At 45.2% G+C, this 17,493-nt stretch overlaps 1 protein-coding gene across 1 annotated transcript; it reads left to right on the top strand.

Annotated features, from left to right (window-relative positions):
* Positions 1-604: 604 nt before the first annotated feature.
* Positions 605-7,021, top strand: LOC123147367 (DNA topoisomerase 1 beta). Its single transcript, XM_044566605.1, has 16 exons — positions 605-909; positions 1,344-2,721; positions 2,852-3,046; positions 3,231-3,311; positions 3,604-3,663; positions 3,752-3,846; positions 3,940-4,096; positions 4,177-4,302; positions 4,872-4,952; positions 5,038-5,128; positions 5,211-5,344; positions 5,697-5,765; positions 5,846-5,935; positions 6,027-6,130; positions 6,215-6,383; positions 6,521-7,021. Exons 2-16 carry the CDS (start codon positions 1,396-1,398, stop codon positions 6,587-6,589), a joined length of 2,847 nt encoding a protein of 948 aa, XP_044422540.1. The 5' UTR covers positions 605-909; positions 1,344-1,395; the 3' UTR covers positions 6,590-7,021.
* Positions 7,022-17,493: the final 10,472 nt, after the last annotated feature.

The following is a 17,493-nucleotide window of genomic DNA, read 5'->3' as shown; positions in this document are numbered from 1 at the left end:
TCAATCCAACGACCCAGATCGCATCAAGAATTTCGATACGACAGTCGAGAGTGCCTGAGTTGTGAGAGAACCTGGTTTTCCCTGTGGTTCTTGTTTATTTGCTACAGGAACCTGGATCGATCCGACGACCCATGCTCTCCAGCGACTCAATCCCACGACCCAAATCGCATTAAGTATTTTGATCCGACGGTCGAGAGTGCCTGAGCTGTGAGAGAGCTCGGTTCTCCCCTGGTTCTTGTTTTCTGGATTAAACATTCAACCATTCATCCTAGCTTTTCCGCTTTCCATACCCGGAAACGTGATGACGGGTTCATGTATGGGTCGCTTTCCACCCCGCTCGCCGCCGCCTATCCACACAAGAGACGCGAAGGCACCTGCTGACGCAACGACCCCACCGGCCGGGCCCTTCTTCGGGCTTCCGGACAGTTCCGGTGCACGCAACGGAGAGCGAGCGAGGCGTGAGCCAGCCTGCATCGCACGCATCGCCAGCTCTCTGTCTGCACACGGGCCCCTGTCTCTCTCCGGTGGCCCCCAGCTAAATCCTGAAGCTCCTCTCTTCTCCCCGCCGTATGTGTCACTGCTGGCGGGCCCCACTGGTCTAGTGTATCCTCTCGCTGCCCCCCCTCTCTCTGCTCCCCACCCATCTCTCTGGCGTGAGAGGGAGAGAGAGAGAAAAAAACCGAGACCAGAGAAGACGAGAGACGAGAGAAGGCGGGGGAGAGATAGAAATACGAGCGAGCAGCGGGAGAGGACATAGATAAGCCGCGCCAGCCCTAACCCTAAACTCCGTCCCATCCCCCCACCGCCGCCGCTGCCGCCTTGACGGAGGGCGGACCGCGTCGAGATCCGCCCGGCTACTCTGTCTCCTCGCTCCGCGCCCGCCGGCCGACGCGCCGGACACGCGACAAGGTGCGTCTCGCTCCCTCCCTCCCTGCACCTTCCCCGTCTCTCGCGCGCGCTGGGCATGGGGTCCGCGCGCCGTGGTCGAGACCCGACGGGGCCGCGCCCAGCGGATCGGGGGACGTCGACGTGTTCGCGCCATATGAGAGAGGCTGGTTTCTGTTTCTTAGCGCGGGGCTGTCGATCTGGGGACGGGGCGCGTGCGTGGCAACGCGATGGCCCGGGTTGGTCTTGTTGCGTCGTGCCTGATGATGTTAGTAGGATATATATTGAACAGCTGTCTCTAGGCCGCTAGTATCTGTGGTGACCTTGACAGACAGGGGATGATGGCAAACCAAAATTGGAGCACATTTTAGCTATCAGATGCCGTGATTTGCGCTTAGTTCATTCTTCCACTTGTTCATCACCTGCAGTCTTCTTACATGGGTGAACTGTGCTTGCAGGTGTGGCTGAATTGGTCTATTCCATCGGGCATCCTGCCACTGCCAGGAAGCAATGTCTGTTTTCAATCCTTCAGTCCATGACAATGACTATGACGATGACGATACCCCGATATCCTTCAAGAGGTCGTCAAGCAGCAGGCCGCCCCCCTCGAAGCAGGAAGGCTCATCGGCAAATATCACCTATGTTGGGAGCCCTAAGGCTGCAGCCTCGAATCAGCAGAGGAATGGGATTAATGGCGCTTCCAGGTCGCCGCTGCCACCGAAGCCACAGTCGACCAGCTCAAACCCTCGACCTTCAGGGTCTGTTCAGCCTAACAGTTCTCTAGAACGGAGTCAAAAGAGTAACACAGTGGATAAGAGTAAAATGAAAAGACCTCAGGTCAAAGGTGACAAGTCAGATGATTCAGATGATGACAAGCCACTTGCTTTGAGGAAAAAGCCTGACACGAAATTAAAGAAAGTTGTCACAGGAGGTGAGAATGCATATGGTTCAGGAGATGATCGTAAGCCACTTGGTATGAATATCAACTCAGCAAAAGTGGCTTCTAATAATAGCACAAATAAGACCTTTTTGTTGAAGACTGCACCACCTAAGACTCTGCAACCTGATGATGATTCAGATGATGATCATAAGCCACTTGTTCAGAGGTTCAACCCAGCAAAAGGGGCTTCTAATAATAGCACAAGTAAGCCCGTTTTATTGAAGCCTGCACCTAAGATTGTGCAATCTGATGATGATTCAGAGGATGAGAAACCACTTGCCAGCAGGTTACCCACTAATGCTGCTCCAAAAAGTAGAGGTAGTACCTCTGATTCAGAGGATGAGAAGCCACTGTCTGCCCGATTTTCAAGAGGTACTGCAGGTACATCTGCGAGTATCTCAAATTCCAAGGACAAGCTCCCGTCTAACAACAAGGGGCCAACCAATAATTCGAGTGCTCCCCGGAATTCAGTTAAAAGGCCAGGTGATAACAATAATCAAACAAGTTCAGCTCTTAAGAAGACCAAATCTTCTGATGCTTCTGCCTCAGGAAGTGTCAAAAGAGAATCCAAGGATGATGACAGTAACAGTGTACCCGTCGAAAGAAAACTGACACCGGGGGAGTCTTCAAAAAGCAAGCCACCTGTAAAGAATATTGTAAAGAAGAGTCCTTTATCCGTTAAGAAGGATAATAAGAAATTCAAAACAAAAACAAAGAAAACAATGAAAAGTTCCCAGTTCTCAAAATCACTGAGGGTGCCTCCAGGATCTGGCGGTGGAAAGAAATGGTCTACTTTGGAGCACAATGGTGTTATTTTCCCCCCTCCATACAATCCCCATGGCGTCAAAATGCTTTACAATGGGCAACCTGTTGAGCTGACTCCAGAAGAGGAGGAGGTGATCTCTAAAGCATTTGCTATTTGTTATTTTGTTTTGCAACTTTGGATTCATAGCAATGAAATGAAGTAGTGGCCAGGGTGCTTTGAATCCGAATAATTTGTTCCTTTGCTAATCCTTTGCGTTGCAGGTTGCAACCATGTTTGCTGTGATGAAAGACACGGAGTACGCAACAAAGAAAACATTTATCGACAACTTTTTTGGTGACTGGAAAAAAATTCTTGGTAAAAACCATATCATCAAGAAATTTGAGCTTTGTGACTTCACCCCTATTTATGAATGGCACCTCAGAGAGAAGGAGAAGAAGAAACAGATGACATCGGAGGTAGATTTTACTGACTTGTTAGCAAAGCTCTGCATGTTGGAATTATTCCGTGGAAAGAAATTGTTGTTCATACTGTTGTAATCTTGCTAACTAGGTGGATTATGACTAGATATTGTGTCTAAATCTTAGTAGGTTGTAGAATGCACCATTGTCTGAAGTGATTAATCTTGATTTTTGCTTACAGGAGAAGAAAGCATTGCGGGAAGAGAAATTGAAACAAGAGGAGAAGTATATGTGGGCTGTTGTTGATGGTGTTAGAGAGAAGGTTCTGTTTCTGTACTGTGATTTTCTTACTCACTTCTTGCCTTCTTGAATCATATATAATTCCTTTGTTAATTTGTTATCATACATTTGTGCTAGATACACGTTCTCAGTCAGCAATTGATAGTCTGACCAGTTAATCAATCAAGATCTTTACATTGGATGCAAAGAATGGCATGTTACTGTTATTATTAAATAATGATGATTTCCTTATCTTGCACTGCTCTTCCTGTTCCTGATTTCTTGTACATGCGTACCATTTGTGTCTTTTGGACTAAACTGTTTGTTCAATTCAGGTTGGCAATTTCAGAGTAGAACCACCAGGCTTGTTCAGGGGACGAGGAGAGCATCCTAAGGTGCACATAGGAAAATGTTTAATCGCATACATTTTACCCTCTTTAAGTGAGGGCCTTCAGTTTAAGCCTTTTTATTACATTGTTTCAGATGGGAAAACTGAAGAGACGTATTCGTCCAAGTGATATTACAATAAACATTGGAAAAGGCACTCCAGTCCCAGAGTGTCCAATAGAGGGACAAAGGTACCATAATTTTTTCCGCTGTTAGTAAATTATATGTATTTGTGAAGGAGCTGGTAGCATGTATAAACTCTTGATTGCTTATGTGTTATGCAGCTGGAAAGAAGTCAAACATGACAATACTGTTACATGGTTGGCCTTTTGGAATGACCCGATTAGCCAAAAAGATTTCAAGTATGTTTTCTTGGCAGCAAGCAGCTCACTAAAGGGACAGAGTGACAAGGAGAAATATGAGAAGTCCCGAAAATTGAAGGTAAGGAGGTTCAGTTTGTGTGTCATGTTAATTTTAAGTCGACAAGTACAGATAACCATCTTTCTGCATGGCCATGGCAGGATCACATACACAACATTCGTGTAAATTACACAAAGGATTTCAATAGCAAAGATGTCTCCAAGAAGCAAATTGCAGTGGCAACATACCTCATAGATAAACTAGCCCTTAGGGCTGGTAATGAGAAGGTACTGTCCTACTGGACCTAATTGCTTGCAGTTATGTACTGACACTCAATTTTATTTGGGATGGTTGGCATGTTATTTCTGTTGGCAATGCAGTATGCACAACTATGCTTGTTGCCAAAGAACACATTCAAACAGCATGCACAAAGAATATATTTTCTGTTAATGCACAACTATGCTTGCTTTTATGTGGCACTCCCTCCGTTCACAAATATAAGATGTTCTAACTTTTTTCTGAATGGATGTATATTGACACATTTTAGTGTGTTTGTTCACTTATTTACTCCATATTGAAATATCCAAAACATCTTATATTTGTGAACTTAGGGAATATATCTCATCAGCATCATTAACATCAGTATAGTAAATTACTCTTTTCCCGTCAAACTATAAAGGATTAATTTCTTTTTTTGCTTTTTGCGGCAAGACTAGAAAGGATTAGTTGCCACCAAGTATTTACATGATAAGCCAATCTTCTACCAAAAAATTCTTTCTTTCAGCATTATTTTTCATTTGTATTTAACTTCGAGCTTCATTCACATATATTTCATGCTACTTGATTTCCTTTTCAGGATGATGATGAGGCTGATACTGTTGGTTGTTGTACGCTGAAGGTTGATAATGTTACCTGTGTGCCTCCAAATAAGCTTCAGGTCTTGATATTCATCATTTTTGTATGATGGTTACTCACTGTGATAAAGTAATTTTGATGTTAATCTGATGTTTGGTGACTTACAGTTTGACTTCCTTGGTAAAGATTCTATAAGATATTTCAACACTGTAGAGGTTGAATTACCTGTATACAATGCGATTGAGGAATTCCGTACTGGTACCTCCCATGCTTTCCCTCCATCTGTCCCTCTTGCTGCGCTGGAAAATTTTGTTCACATGTGTTCCTCTTGTCTTTGTAGGCAAAAAGGATGGAGATGCTGTCTTTGACCAGCTTGATACAACGAAACTGAATCATCACCTGAAGGACTTGATGCCTGGCCTTTCTGCGAAAGTGTTCCGTACATATAATGCTTCGATTACCTTGGATGCTATCGTAAGTTAAAAGCAAAACTCACCATTTCTTACCAGGAGACTGTTCTCTACTATTTGTTGAGTTGTTTAGGCTCGCACAGACCCGGGGCTCGGTGAAGTGATTATTTGTCCTTTGCCGCTAGTAAGACAATCAGGAGCATTTTTTGTGATGTTTTGTTATTGAACTTTAATATCATAGCTGCACTAAATATTTTGTCTATCAATGTAACAGTCACCATTGTATCTTCAGTTGCTGCATTTACCTGATTTTTTCTTCTTATTCTCAAAAGAACGTGTAGCATTACCGTGTTTCATGTGATTATGTTATGTATTTTATTGGTCCAAATAAAAATGTACATGTGCTGATATTGCAGTTGCACGAAGAAACAGAAGATGGAACCCTTCTTGAAAAGATTGCTGTCTATCAACGAGCAAACAAAGAGGTAGAGTCTGTTACTCTTAAGAAGAAAAATCATGTATTATCATCTTTTTCAACTCTCAATGGTGCCTTTTGTTTACCCAGGTTGCTATAATTTGTAACCATCAGCGTGCTGTGTCAAAGTCACACGATACCCAGATGACTAAGCTGAATGAAAAGATTGATGAATTAAAGGTTGGTCGTGGTTGCATATGATTAGGTCGGAACTTAAATTATTACTACTGTCCTGTAAGCACTTTCGTTATCATTTGCTTCTTTTCTCCAGGCCCAGGTGGATGAGCTGAACAAAGATTTGGGCAAAGTGAAGAGAGGAAAACCTCTAGGCAACGGTGCAGATGGGAAGCCAAAGAGAACTTTGGCACCTGAAGCGTAATATCTTAATCACAGATATACCATATTTTTGTGCATTTGAACAAAGAGTGGAGCAAACAGTCTCAACAAATCTACTTGCAGGATTGAGAAGAAGATCTCTCAGATAGAAACCAAGATAGAGAAAATGGAGATGGATAAGAAGACGAAAGAGGATTTGAAGACGGTAGCATTAGGGACATCAAAGATCAACTACCTTGACCCTAGAATTACGGTAGCATGGTGCAAAACCCATGAAGTCCCTATTGAGAAGGTATCATAGTTTAAGGACTACTAGTTTCTTTTCTAGGTTCTACAAGTGTCTACACCAAATTGTAACATTTCGTAGTTGGTGCTCCACTCTGCTGCTTTCCTATGCTAATATCTCATTTCTTATATTTTTGCTGACAGATTTTCAGCAAGACGATTCTTGCAAAGTTTGGATGGGCAATGGACGTCGAGCCGGATTTCAGATTCTAAGAGTATTGGCTTCCGGGTGAGCCAATGGGCCCCTTGGTAAATTCGATTCAGCTTCCAGGCCTTCTCGCGGTCCCCTAACTGCAACTAGTAGTAAAGGAAGAGCTCGGTGTTTGTTTTTCAAGTCTCCCTGCTCCTGGAAGAAGGAAGCACCCGGCATTTTCTTTGTAGGCTTTTTTTTCTCTACCCATCTTCTCTTCTGTACTTGCTATGGCCCAATTGCCTAAAGTCGTGTTTGCATTTGGGCCGACGAATTTTAGCTTGTTGAGAACTGATGGACATTCATTTTATACTGCATCAATCGCAAATATAGATAACCTGTCAGAGTGATGGTTGTGGATTTGTTTGAGCGAGGAAGCAAACTGTGTTGTTTGATGTAGTTGAGAACTGGTTGTGTGATGCTGAGGTGTAAGTTTATCTAAAAGTGTTTGTTCATGGTAACTGTGCACCGTGGGGTATGAATTTGGGGGTATATGCTCCATGGGTGTGCGTGGCTGCGTGGCTGCGTGTGCGGTTTCGCTGACACCGAGGTCTGGTTTTGGCTGGCAGGTCGATTTGCCTCATTCGTTTCTTCCTACTATAAGGCCAACTCGACCGCGTGACCCCAAACGGACGTTTCGTTTTGTTTGGGTATTGTCTGTTTGGGGTCGCGCATCTCAAACGGACGTCTGTTTTGTTTGGATTTTATCCGTTTGAATAGGGATTTGGGGTCGTGTCTGTGCGTATCCTGGGATGCGGTGGTCGTGCGCCCAGCACGCGGCCTCATCCTTTTTGCTCCATCTTGTCCGTCGCGGTAAAAAATGCCCATATTTTCATCAAAACTAGTTTTTACAACCCAAATGTTTGTCTGAAAATTAAAATAGTTTTACAACCAAATCGAAATTGTCTACACTGAATATAAAATGGACCAATACATCTATTGGTTGCCAATGTGATCCCTCACGTGCTCTACCAAGTCATTTTGAAGATTCAAATGAGTGTGCCAATCACGCATCTCACGGTGGAATTGGACAAACTGTTCAAATGTGGCCGAGTCTTGGTGCAGGGGCTCAATATTTTCACCTTGATAATCAAATCCTTGGTCGAAGATACTCTCATCACGCTCGTCCTCGACGATCATGTTGTGCAATATCACACAAACAGTCATCACCTCCCAAAGCTTCCTTTCATCCCATGACAGTGCAGGGTTTCGAACGATACCCCACCGGGATTGAAGCACATCAAAAGCACGTTCCACATCCTTTCTAACACTCTCTTGCATTTGGGCAAATCTCTTTCTCTTCTCACCTTGGGGTTTCGAGATTGTCTTCACAAAAGTTGACCACTGAGGATATATACCATCTGCTAGATAGTATCCCTTGTTGTACTGGTGGCCGTTGATCTCAAAGTTGACAGGTGGGGAGTGGCCTTCTGCAAGCCTCGCGAAGACTGGAGAACGTTGCGGCACGTTGATATCATTGTGAGAACCTGCCATGCCGAAGAAAGAATGCCATATCCAAAGATCCTGTGATGCCACCGCTTCTAATATGAGAGTGCACGCCTTGACATGCCCTTTGTACTGGCCTTGCCAAGCAAATGGACAATTTTTTCCACTCCCAATGCATACAATCTATGCTGCCAAGCATGCCTGGAAAGCCTCTAACTGCGTTGGTCGCCAACAATCTCTCTATATCAGCGGTAGTTGGCTGCCTCAAGTACTCTTGGCCAAACACCTCGATCACAGCCTGTGAAAACTTGTACATTGACACCAGACATGTTGTCTCACTCATACGCACATACTCATCCACCAGATCGTCTGGAATTCCATATGCAAGCATGCGGATGGCCGCGGTGCATTTCTGGTAAGAGGAGAATCCAAGCTTGCCAAGGGCATCCGTCTTGCACTCGAAGTATGGGTCACGAGCAACCACTCCCTCTCGGATACGATTGAACACATGCCTTGCCATTCGGAAACGGCGACGGAATTTATCCGGCTTGAAGAGCGGGGTGTTGGCAAAGTAATCGACATAGAGCAGGGCGTGACCTCTCTCCCTGTTGCGGTTTAGGTTGGGAGCTCGTCCAGGGACTGACCCCATGTACCGAGGAAGCTGCCGTTGAATGTGGTCGTGAACGGCCAGTGCAGCCACCACGAGATCTTCATTATCTGATGACGAATCATCCGATGAACAAAGGAAGTGATGGAAGAAAAACTTGTCTCCACTGTCCATACATCTGTGGGAAAAATGCCGAACACCTTGCGGTCGTGGTGAAGAAGAGGCCGCGATGATCACCTCGACGCAGCAGGGATGGTTGCCGGCGGCTACTGGCCGCTCTGGAGCTCTCGTCGGAAGCTGCCGAGGCCGCCGTGGTACGTCGCCGACGGTCGTCTCCCCTCTGCGACCGGCAAAGACGGTGACGGCCAAACACCTCGATCGACGGCCAAAACTACGGCCAAAGCGCGGGCGTGGTGGCGGCCATGTCGATACGTGGTTTGGTAGGGACGGCCGGAGGCTATGCGGTGAGGAGGCGGCCGGAGAATAGCGGCGGCACCGGCGGCGGGGCGGGGCGGGAGAGAGAGGGTGAAAGCGTTGGGAGCGGAGGGACTGCTAGTGTCCCCGACAGGCGGGCCACAGGGGGGCAAGGGCGTGTGTCCAGGCTGTCCGCGCGTGTCCGTTTCAACCCAAAACGGGCGTAAGTTTGGGCCGGGGATGGATCGAAAACGGATGAAATCCGGACATTTGCCCGTTTGAGGCCGCGCGCTGGGCCGTGCTATTCGTCCGTTTTACCCCAAACGGACGCGTGCGGACAGGATGGAGTCACGCGGTAGAGTTGGCCTAATAGAGGTGTGATTTTTTCTGAAATTTTGGGAAACGGGTTGTTCAAGGGAGTCCAATGCTGTGGTGCCACCGGAGAGAAAATCGAGCTGGTACTGATCATATTTTCTTGGATCCGCATTGGGAGTGGTGACTGGATATGGAACATAAGAGAATCTATATATGGACAACAAAATTTCACTTGTTGGATTTGTTTGGTCGATGATGTGTCATCTTCGGTTGTGTGTCTACAAATTTGATATTTTTGATATAGGGCACTGATAGGCACCGGCGCACCGGCCTAAATTTAGGCCGGTCGCACGGCAGCCACACGATGCCTGTATCCTAGGCCGCATGATTCAGTGCCCCCTCCCCCCGCGCGTCGTCCCCTTCTTCCTCCTCGATTCTTTCTTGTCCCGCATCATGAGCAGCAGCTGCGCGTCGGAGAGAGAGAGAGAGAGAGTGGGAGGGGGGGGGGGGGCTGCAGCGAGCGCCGGCGACCCTTGTCATAATCCCCTCGTCGGATATCGAAGCACCGCCCGCGCACGCGTTAGCCTGTCGCCAGATGTAGCACACGATCTCAGCAAAAAAATGACTGTATGTAGCAAAAAAGCAACAACGGTTGCAACAAAAGAATCATCATCGCCGCCGTCGAGCCGGCATCTTCTCCATGAAAAAAGGATGTAGCAAAAATCCTCGACGGATGTAGCAAAAACTACAATGGTTGTAGCAAGAAAAGTTGTCGCCATCGCGGGACTCAGCTCGGCCGTGAATGAATGTAGCAAAAAAATGAAACGATTGTAGCAAAAATATGAAACGGTTGTAGCAAAACAAATCACCGATTGCAGGAAAAACATATGCCGGTTGCAAAGAAGAAGAAAAAGCATCATGGTCACCATGGTCGCCGTCGAAGGAGCCCGTTCCAACAATTCTGGACGCCGGTTCCAGCAATCTCTGTGGCTGGTTGCAACAAAATGATGCGCTCGCGACATTGATTCCAGCAAATCAAGAAGCCGGTTCCAGCAAATCTCGATGCTAGTTCCAGCAAATCTCGCAAATCTCGACGCTGGTTCCAACATTATCACATCACACCCTGTTGAAGCATCTGCGCGCCACTCGTGGCTTTTTCGCCGGCCGATTGCAGCTTCCACGTCCCGTTTGCAGCACGGGTTGCCGTCGCCATGGCAGCACGCACGGCCGGTCGGTGCTTCCGCTCCAGGCAACGGCGGCGTCGACGCATCACAGCTTGCAGCTTTTTTTTACTCTCCTCCACTCACCGTGGCGACGGCCGCCGTCGAGCCAATGGCCGCGGGTACGTGGAAGAAGGGCAAGGAGGAGCAGAGGTGTTGTAGCACAAGGCGGGGGACATGATTGGGGGCTGCGGCGAGCGGCGCGAGAGAGAAAGATATGTGTGTGGAAGAAGATGCATACAAGATAATGGATAAGACTGGCTGTGATAAGCGGTGGGCGGTGCGTAGGCCCAATAGGCAGTGCACGAACGAAAGAGTTGACCGGCCCAAGCGTTCGGCCGGCGCGCCGAACGCAAGCGTTTCCCTTTGATATATGCTTCTCTAAATTGGTGATCATTGTTCGGGTTTACTGACTTTGTGGCCTTATTACAATAACTTCCTCGAGAAAGTGCATGACTGCACGCAGCGGCATCTGATCCCACACCATCCACGGCGCGCGGGCCTTTGTGATTCGGGTCAGAGTAGGCTGCTAGTTAGAGTATGTGGGTGTAGGACATCGTTTTGCAGAGTATTTATGTAGTATTAGAGGTGAACATGCTGGCGGTATGACACAAAGGCAAGTACATGCTCCAAATGTCAGTATTGAGCTGACCGTTGCCCCTGGCATGGGCCTTTTCGTTTCTGGCAGTATGAACACAGATACCATAGTTGAGTGCCATTGCGACAGTGCATAACGTAATTTCTTGCTTCCTCATTTAACATGCACATGTCCATTGGCCATGCGACTGCATTTTATGTTTGACAACAACTGTTTTGCTTGTTTGTTTTGGACGTGCAGAACCACGGACCATGTGATTTTTGGCTTTGGTAGGATCAAACGCGTTCTTCATTACATGAGTGGGCATCACTGTAGAACATATTCTATGCAACAAAAAAACACTGTAGAACATACGCAGGCACAAGAACACACTAATGCTATGCCTGTTCACTCTCGTCGTGCTACTCGTCAAGCCGAGTCCGACCGCTACTGAATAAAATTAAAGATCTACCGTGTAAGAACTATTAATTCAACATGAAGCCCTGATCTTTCGTTAGCAGTACACCGATGTACGCGTGAGTGTACGAGGCCGATCCTGAAAAACGCGTACGAGGCATAGTCAAGGACAGCACGCGGGCATGCAAGGGGCAAATCATGGCCAACCACCAACCAGCCGCCACAATAAATAATTGGAATATCTCAGACCGTGTCAACCTTTTTGTGGACTAGCTTCATCTGACAAGTCAGTCGCCCTGCAGACCTACGATGGTATTTCACTCGTAATGCCAATTAACGTGGTCAGATTGCAGCGAGCAGATGTCGCTGCGTTCAGGACGTCCCCTCTCTGAATTCCTCATTCTTTACTACAATAAAGTTTGTCCTGCTCCGATGAGAGAGAAATGATGACGACAGGCCTTCATCAGGGTTTGTTGATATGGACCTGGTTGTAATTTTTTGTTATTTCTGTTGTCTCTCTGCCATGACAGATGATAATTGGATTGGCAATTTTTTTAGAAAAGGCTATATTCTCCGTACATGCATTAAAATAAAGATTTTGGTTGAAAGGTTTTAAATGCGATGATACCGGGTATGTCAGTCCTTGCGAATCGTCATATGCCGGTATCTGGACAATGTCCTGTTTGTAAGGGGGAGCTAAAGACTTGCGACACCTCATGTTTACATGTGTTCGAGCTAAATGAAAATCTTAGGGTCTTCAGGAAACAATTGCCCAAGCCCTTGTTTCTAACGGATCTGGTAGTGTCGTGCTTGGGAATATCCTCACAGATAAAAGGCGTAATTCAACCACACCGCAACATCTTGGCTTCCAAGAGTCTATCTGGTTGGAGCTTGGTACATCTGATGGCAGAGAAGGGAAGCTGTGAAGGGCGAAGGTTTGGCCATTCCTTCCAAAACAACACTGGCCATACATGCGATAACGACCAATTATGCTGGCTCTAGGAGTGCGACAAGTGTTCCTGATGTTAAATGGTCTAAACCTATTCAAAATCTTTATAAAGTGACCGTGGATGCATGCTTCATGGAAGATGGAAGCGGAGCCACAATAACGGTTCTTCAAAACCACTTGGGTGAGGCTCTTACTGGGTCGACAACTCTCTTTACGCGTGTGCTTGATGCCGCTGCAGCGTGAGCTTTGGCGTTGAAGAATGGTATGGAGCTAGCGGACCAGTGGGGATGCTCAAATGTAATCTTCGAATCTGATTGTCTTGAGATTATCCAGGCATGCAAGGGGGAAGTTGATATTGTGAGTCCTTATTTTGTTACTCTCTGAACGAGTGTTTTCATTTAGCTCAAAGTATTGGTTCGGTCTTCTACTCTCACTGTCCAAGGGAAGGAAACAAGGTGGCACACAAACTCGCTAGGAGTTCCTATGATTCTAATTCTGTAATTTCTTGGGAGGGTAATCCTCCACAAATTATCCTAGCTGAAATTGTTAGTGATGTAACAGCTATTTGATTTGATTGAATAAAGTGTGCCATAAGTTCAAAAAAATTCCAAAGAGTCAATTGTGGGGAACCCCCCCCTCTAAAGAGTCTTACTTGGCTTGCACGATTGTGGCACCCAACTTGAAGAGATTGAGTAGATCATGTTGCATCGCTAAGCCTGGTTGTAATGAGGAGTATCATATACTAGTATCATGCATATGATACTAGTGTATGATATTGTCTCTCTAATGCATAGTATCATATATTAGTATCACGTAGTACTTTATGTTGTTGTCATGCATGACCCATAGTAGCATAGCATTTGTTATGATACAGTATCATGATATGATACTCAATCCTCTCTATCTTCATTTAAGTCTATGACAATTCATCAAAATTGCATAGTTGGCATGCATAATACTAACTATGATACTACCACTTACGACCAACCTAAGGCCTCAACCATCCCTGCTTTGGCAACAGGAGGTAAAACCTTCATTTATTATTATTTTTAAAAATGGGACTTGCAACAACCTTTAGTGGATTTACTGATGATGTAACAAAGACCTACTCAATAGATAATCTCAATTGAAAAACTGAGTATAAAAGGCGATTTCTATTTATCGCTTCGTGCCACAAGGTATCGACATTTCGCATAGAGCCACCTACAGGTGGGAAAGGCCAATTATAGGCCTGTCGGAATCTGGTTTTGGAACCTTTATAAAGGTTTCGGTATGGTCTTTTTTTCTATTGTTTTATTTATCACAAATTACAAAAACTGTTTGATTTTTTTTAGAAAAGATAATTTATAAAAATGGAATTTCAAAAAGGACGATTCTACAAAAACGTTCATGTTTTAGAAAAACAATCACAAATTTAAAATATGTTCACATTTCTCTAAAAATGATTGTGTTTTCCCCCAAAAAATGTTCACACATATCTTTACCAAAATCATAAACATGTTTTGAAAAATGCTTACATTTTCCCATAATTTCTGTTCATGTTTTCCAAAACTATATTCTTATTTTTTATGTTGAAACAAGAGCATACTGTTAATTTTAGAAAAACACACTAGAAACTAACTGAAGTGGAGCGCTGAACTCTGCAAAGTGGCTTAGTCCATGAATGAATGGGCCCATGCGTCACCCTAAAAGTGCTAGTTATCGACTAGAGGGGGGGTGAATAGGCGATTTTTAAGAAAGTCTTCAAAACACGAGGTCTTTGAGACAAACAAGTAATTGAGCCTATATGATACAACGGAAGATGAACTACACTAGACATGCGATAGTCAAGTAAGCAATATAGAGAAAGCGCGAAGACTAATAGTAGCTAGGTAATGCGGATCGAAATGGAAGAGAGTATGAAGCCAAACATGTATTAGTCTTCACACAGTGAAGTCAAACAGACCATGCAAGCAAACAATGACTTCATGAAGACGAACTGAAATATAAAGAAGGCAGGGGATAGAACCAGTAGCTTGGTGAAGACAATGATTTGGTATACCAGTTCCAGTTGTTGTGACAATTGTACGTCTGTTTAGGGAGGCTGAGATTGAACTCAGAAGACAGTGTCTTCACCTTATTCCCCTTGAGCTAAGGACACCCAGTCCTCGCCCAATCACTCTGGTAAGTCTCCAAGGTAGACTTCCAAACCTTCACAGACTTTGTTCACCAGCGATCCACAATGACTCTTGGATCCTCAAAACGTGACGCCTAACCGGCTGGAGGATGCACAGTCCTCGAGTGTAACAAGTCTTCAGGTCACGCAGACAGAAAGACTTCAGTCATGCCTAACACTCTTTGGCTTTGTGTGTTCTGGGCTTTGTCCTCGCAAGGATCTCTCTCTCTCAAAGACTTCAGAGGTGGGTTGGTCTCAAACGATAAAAGTCATGCACTAACTCTGAGCAGCCACCAATTTATGGTGTAGGGGGTGGGCTATTTATAGCCAGGAGGCAACCCGACATGATATGTCCGAAATGACCTTGGGCCACTAAGGAACCAACACGTGTCCAACGGTCGGATTTCAAACACACGCGGCAGCTTGCCTTGGGCTACAAGCAAAGATGACTTATCCAACTCTGGATAAGATTTGCTCTCATTGTCTTCGCTCGAAGACATAGGATTTTGGTTGAGCATCACTTCAGTCATCTGACTTTGTTCACTTGGACCCCACTTAACAGTACGGTGGTTCCTATAACTCAACAAAGAAGAAAATGAAACTACGAAACAACTATGTCTTCGCACTCCATAGTCTTCAAGTGAATGTCTTCATCGTCATTATCTTCAACGTTAATGTCTTCACGAACCACCATTGTCTTCAATGTCTTCATACATTTTTAGGGGTCATCTCTGGTAGGTAAACCGAATCAATGAGGGACTACTACCTGTGTTATCCTGCAATTCTCACAAACACATTAGTCCCTCAACCATGTTTGTTGTCAATACTCCAAAACCAACTAGGGGTGGCACTAGATGCATTTACAACCCCACTGAAAAATCATTTCTTCCAAAAAAAGAGTTTGATAGTTTTGGGGGCAAAAAAGAGGAAAATATACTTTCCACCCTCAAATCCACTTCAATAGTCATACCCAGTCAAAAACCATGTGATTTGGACCCTAAAGTTAATAAATCCGATTTAGCCCTAGAGTGGTTTGCGTCATATCGATAGTGGTTTTGACTATAATGAGGCTAACTGGGCTATAAACGTCATGATGACGTGCCATTGAACGGTTTGGGATAAAACTTCCTCATTTGTGCGACAAACCCTAGCTCTTGAACCCCTGTTTACATGGGACCCTAGAAAGCAATCTCCCACCCCCTAAAGATCCCATCGCCCACAAAACATAGAGTTGTTGGGATCTGATACGTCAATTTTGCATCATGCTTTTATATCGATATTTATTGCATTATGGGCTGTTATCACAATACTTATGCCTATTCTCTCTTATTTTACAAGGTTTACATGAAGAGGGAGAATGCCGACAGCCGGAATTCTGGGTTGGAAAAGGAGCAAATATTACAGACCTATTCTACACATCTCCAAAAGTCCTGAAACTTCACGGGAGCACGTTTCGGAATATAAAAAAAATATTGGGCGAAGGAAGTACCAGAGGGGGGCCACCCACCATCTACGAGGGTGGGGGGCGCGCCCCCTGCCTCGTGGGCCCCCTGGCAGCCCTCTGGTGCCCATCTTCTGCTATATGAGGTCTTTCGTCCGGGAAAAAAATCATAAGCAAGCTCACGGGACGAAACTCCGCCGCCACGAGGCGGAATCGTGGCGGAACCAATCTAGGGCTCCGGCGGAGCTGTTCTGCCGGGGAAACTTCCCTCCAGGAGGGGGAAATCATCACCATCGTCATCACCATTGATCCTCTCATCGGGAGGGGGTCAATCTCCATCAACATCTTCACCAGCACCATCTCATCTCAAACCCTAGTTCATATCTTGTATCCAATCTTTGTCTCAAAACCTCAGATTGGAACCTGTGGGTTGCTAGTAGTGTTGATTACTCCTTGTAGTTGATGCTAGTTGGTTTATTCGGTGGAAGATCATATGTTCAGATCCTTTATGCATATTGATACCCCTCTGATTATGAACATGAATATGATTTGTGAGTAGTTACGTTTGTTCCTGAGGACATGGGAGAAGTCTTGCTATAAGTAGTCATGTGAATTTGGTATTCGTTCGATATTTTGATGAGATGTATGTTGTCTTTCCTCTAGTGGTGTCATGTGAACGTCGACTACATGACACTTCACCATTGTTTGGGCCTAGGGGGAGGCATTGGGAAGCAATAAGTAGATGATGGGTTGCTAGAGTGACAGAAGCTTAAACCCTAGTTTATGAGTTGCTTCGTAAGGGGATGATTTGGATCCATATGTTTCATGCTATGGTTAGGTTTACCTTAATACTTCTTTTGTAGTTGCGGATGCTTGCAATAGGGATTAATCATAAGTGGGATGCTTGTCCAAGGAAGGGCGGTACCCAAGCGCCGGTCCACCCACATATCAAATTATCAAAGTACCGAACGTGAATCATATGAACATGATGAAAACTAGCTTGACGATAATTCCAATGTGTCCTCGGGAGCGCTTTCCTTTATATAAGAGTTTGTCCAGGCTTGTCCTTTGCTACAAAAAGGATTGGGCCATCTTTCTACACCTTATTTGCTTTTATTACTTGTTACCTATTACAAATTACCTTATCACAAAACTATCTGTTATCGATAATTTCATTGCTTGCAGAGAATACCTTACTGAAAACTGCTTATCATTTCCTTCTGCTCCTTGTTGGGTTCGACACTCTTACTTATCGAAAGAACTACGATAGATCACATATACTTGTGGGTCATCAAGACTCTTTTCTGGCACCGTTGCCGGGGAGTGAAGCGCCTTTGGTAGGTGGAATTTGGTAAGGAAAAATTTATATAGTGTGCTGAAATTCAC

Source organism: Triticum aestivum, chromosome 7A (assembly GCF_018294505.1).
Source record: "Triticum aestivum cultivar Chinese Spring chromosome 7A, IWGSC CS RefSeq v2.1, whole genome shotgun sequence".
Taxonomy (NCBI): domain Eukaryota; kingdom Viridiplantae; phylum Streptophyta; class Magnoliopsida; order Poales; family Poaceae; genus Triticum; species Triticum aestivum.
This window is presented reverse-complemented; position numbering and strand designations above follow the sequence as displayed.

Coding starts and splice junctions, on each gene's coding strand:
- LOC123147367 (XM_044566605.1), top strand. CDS start 1,396: ATGTCTGTTTTCAATCCTTCAGTCCATGACAATGACTATGACGATGAC. Junction 2,722..2,851: donor TGACTCCAGAAGAGGAGGAG/GTGATCTCTAAA, acceptor TTTGCGTTGCAG/GTTGCAACCATGTTTGCTGT. Junction 3,312..3,603: donor TTGATGGTGTTAGAGAGAAG/GTTCTGTTTCTG, acceptor TGTTCAATTCAG/GTTGGCAATTTCAGAGTAGA.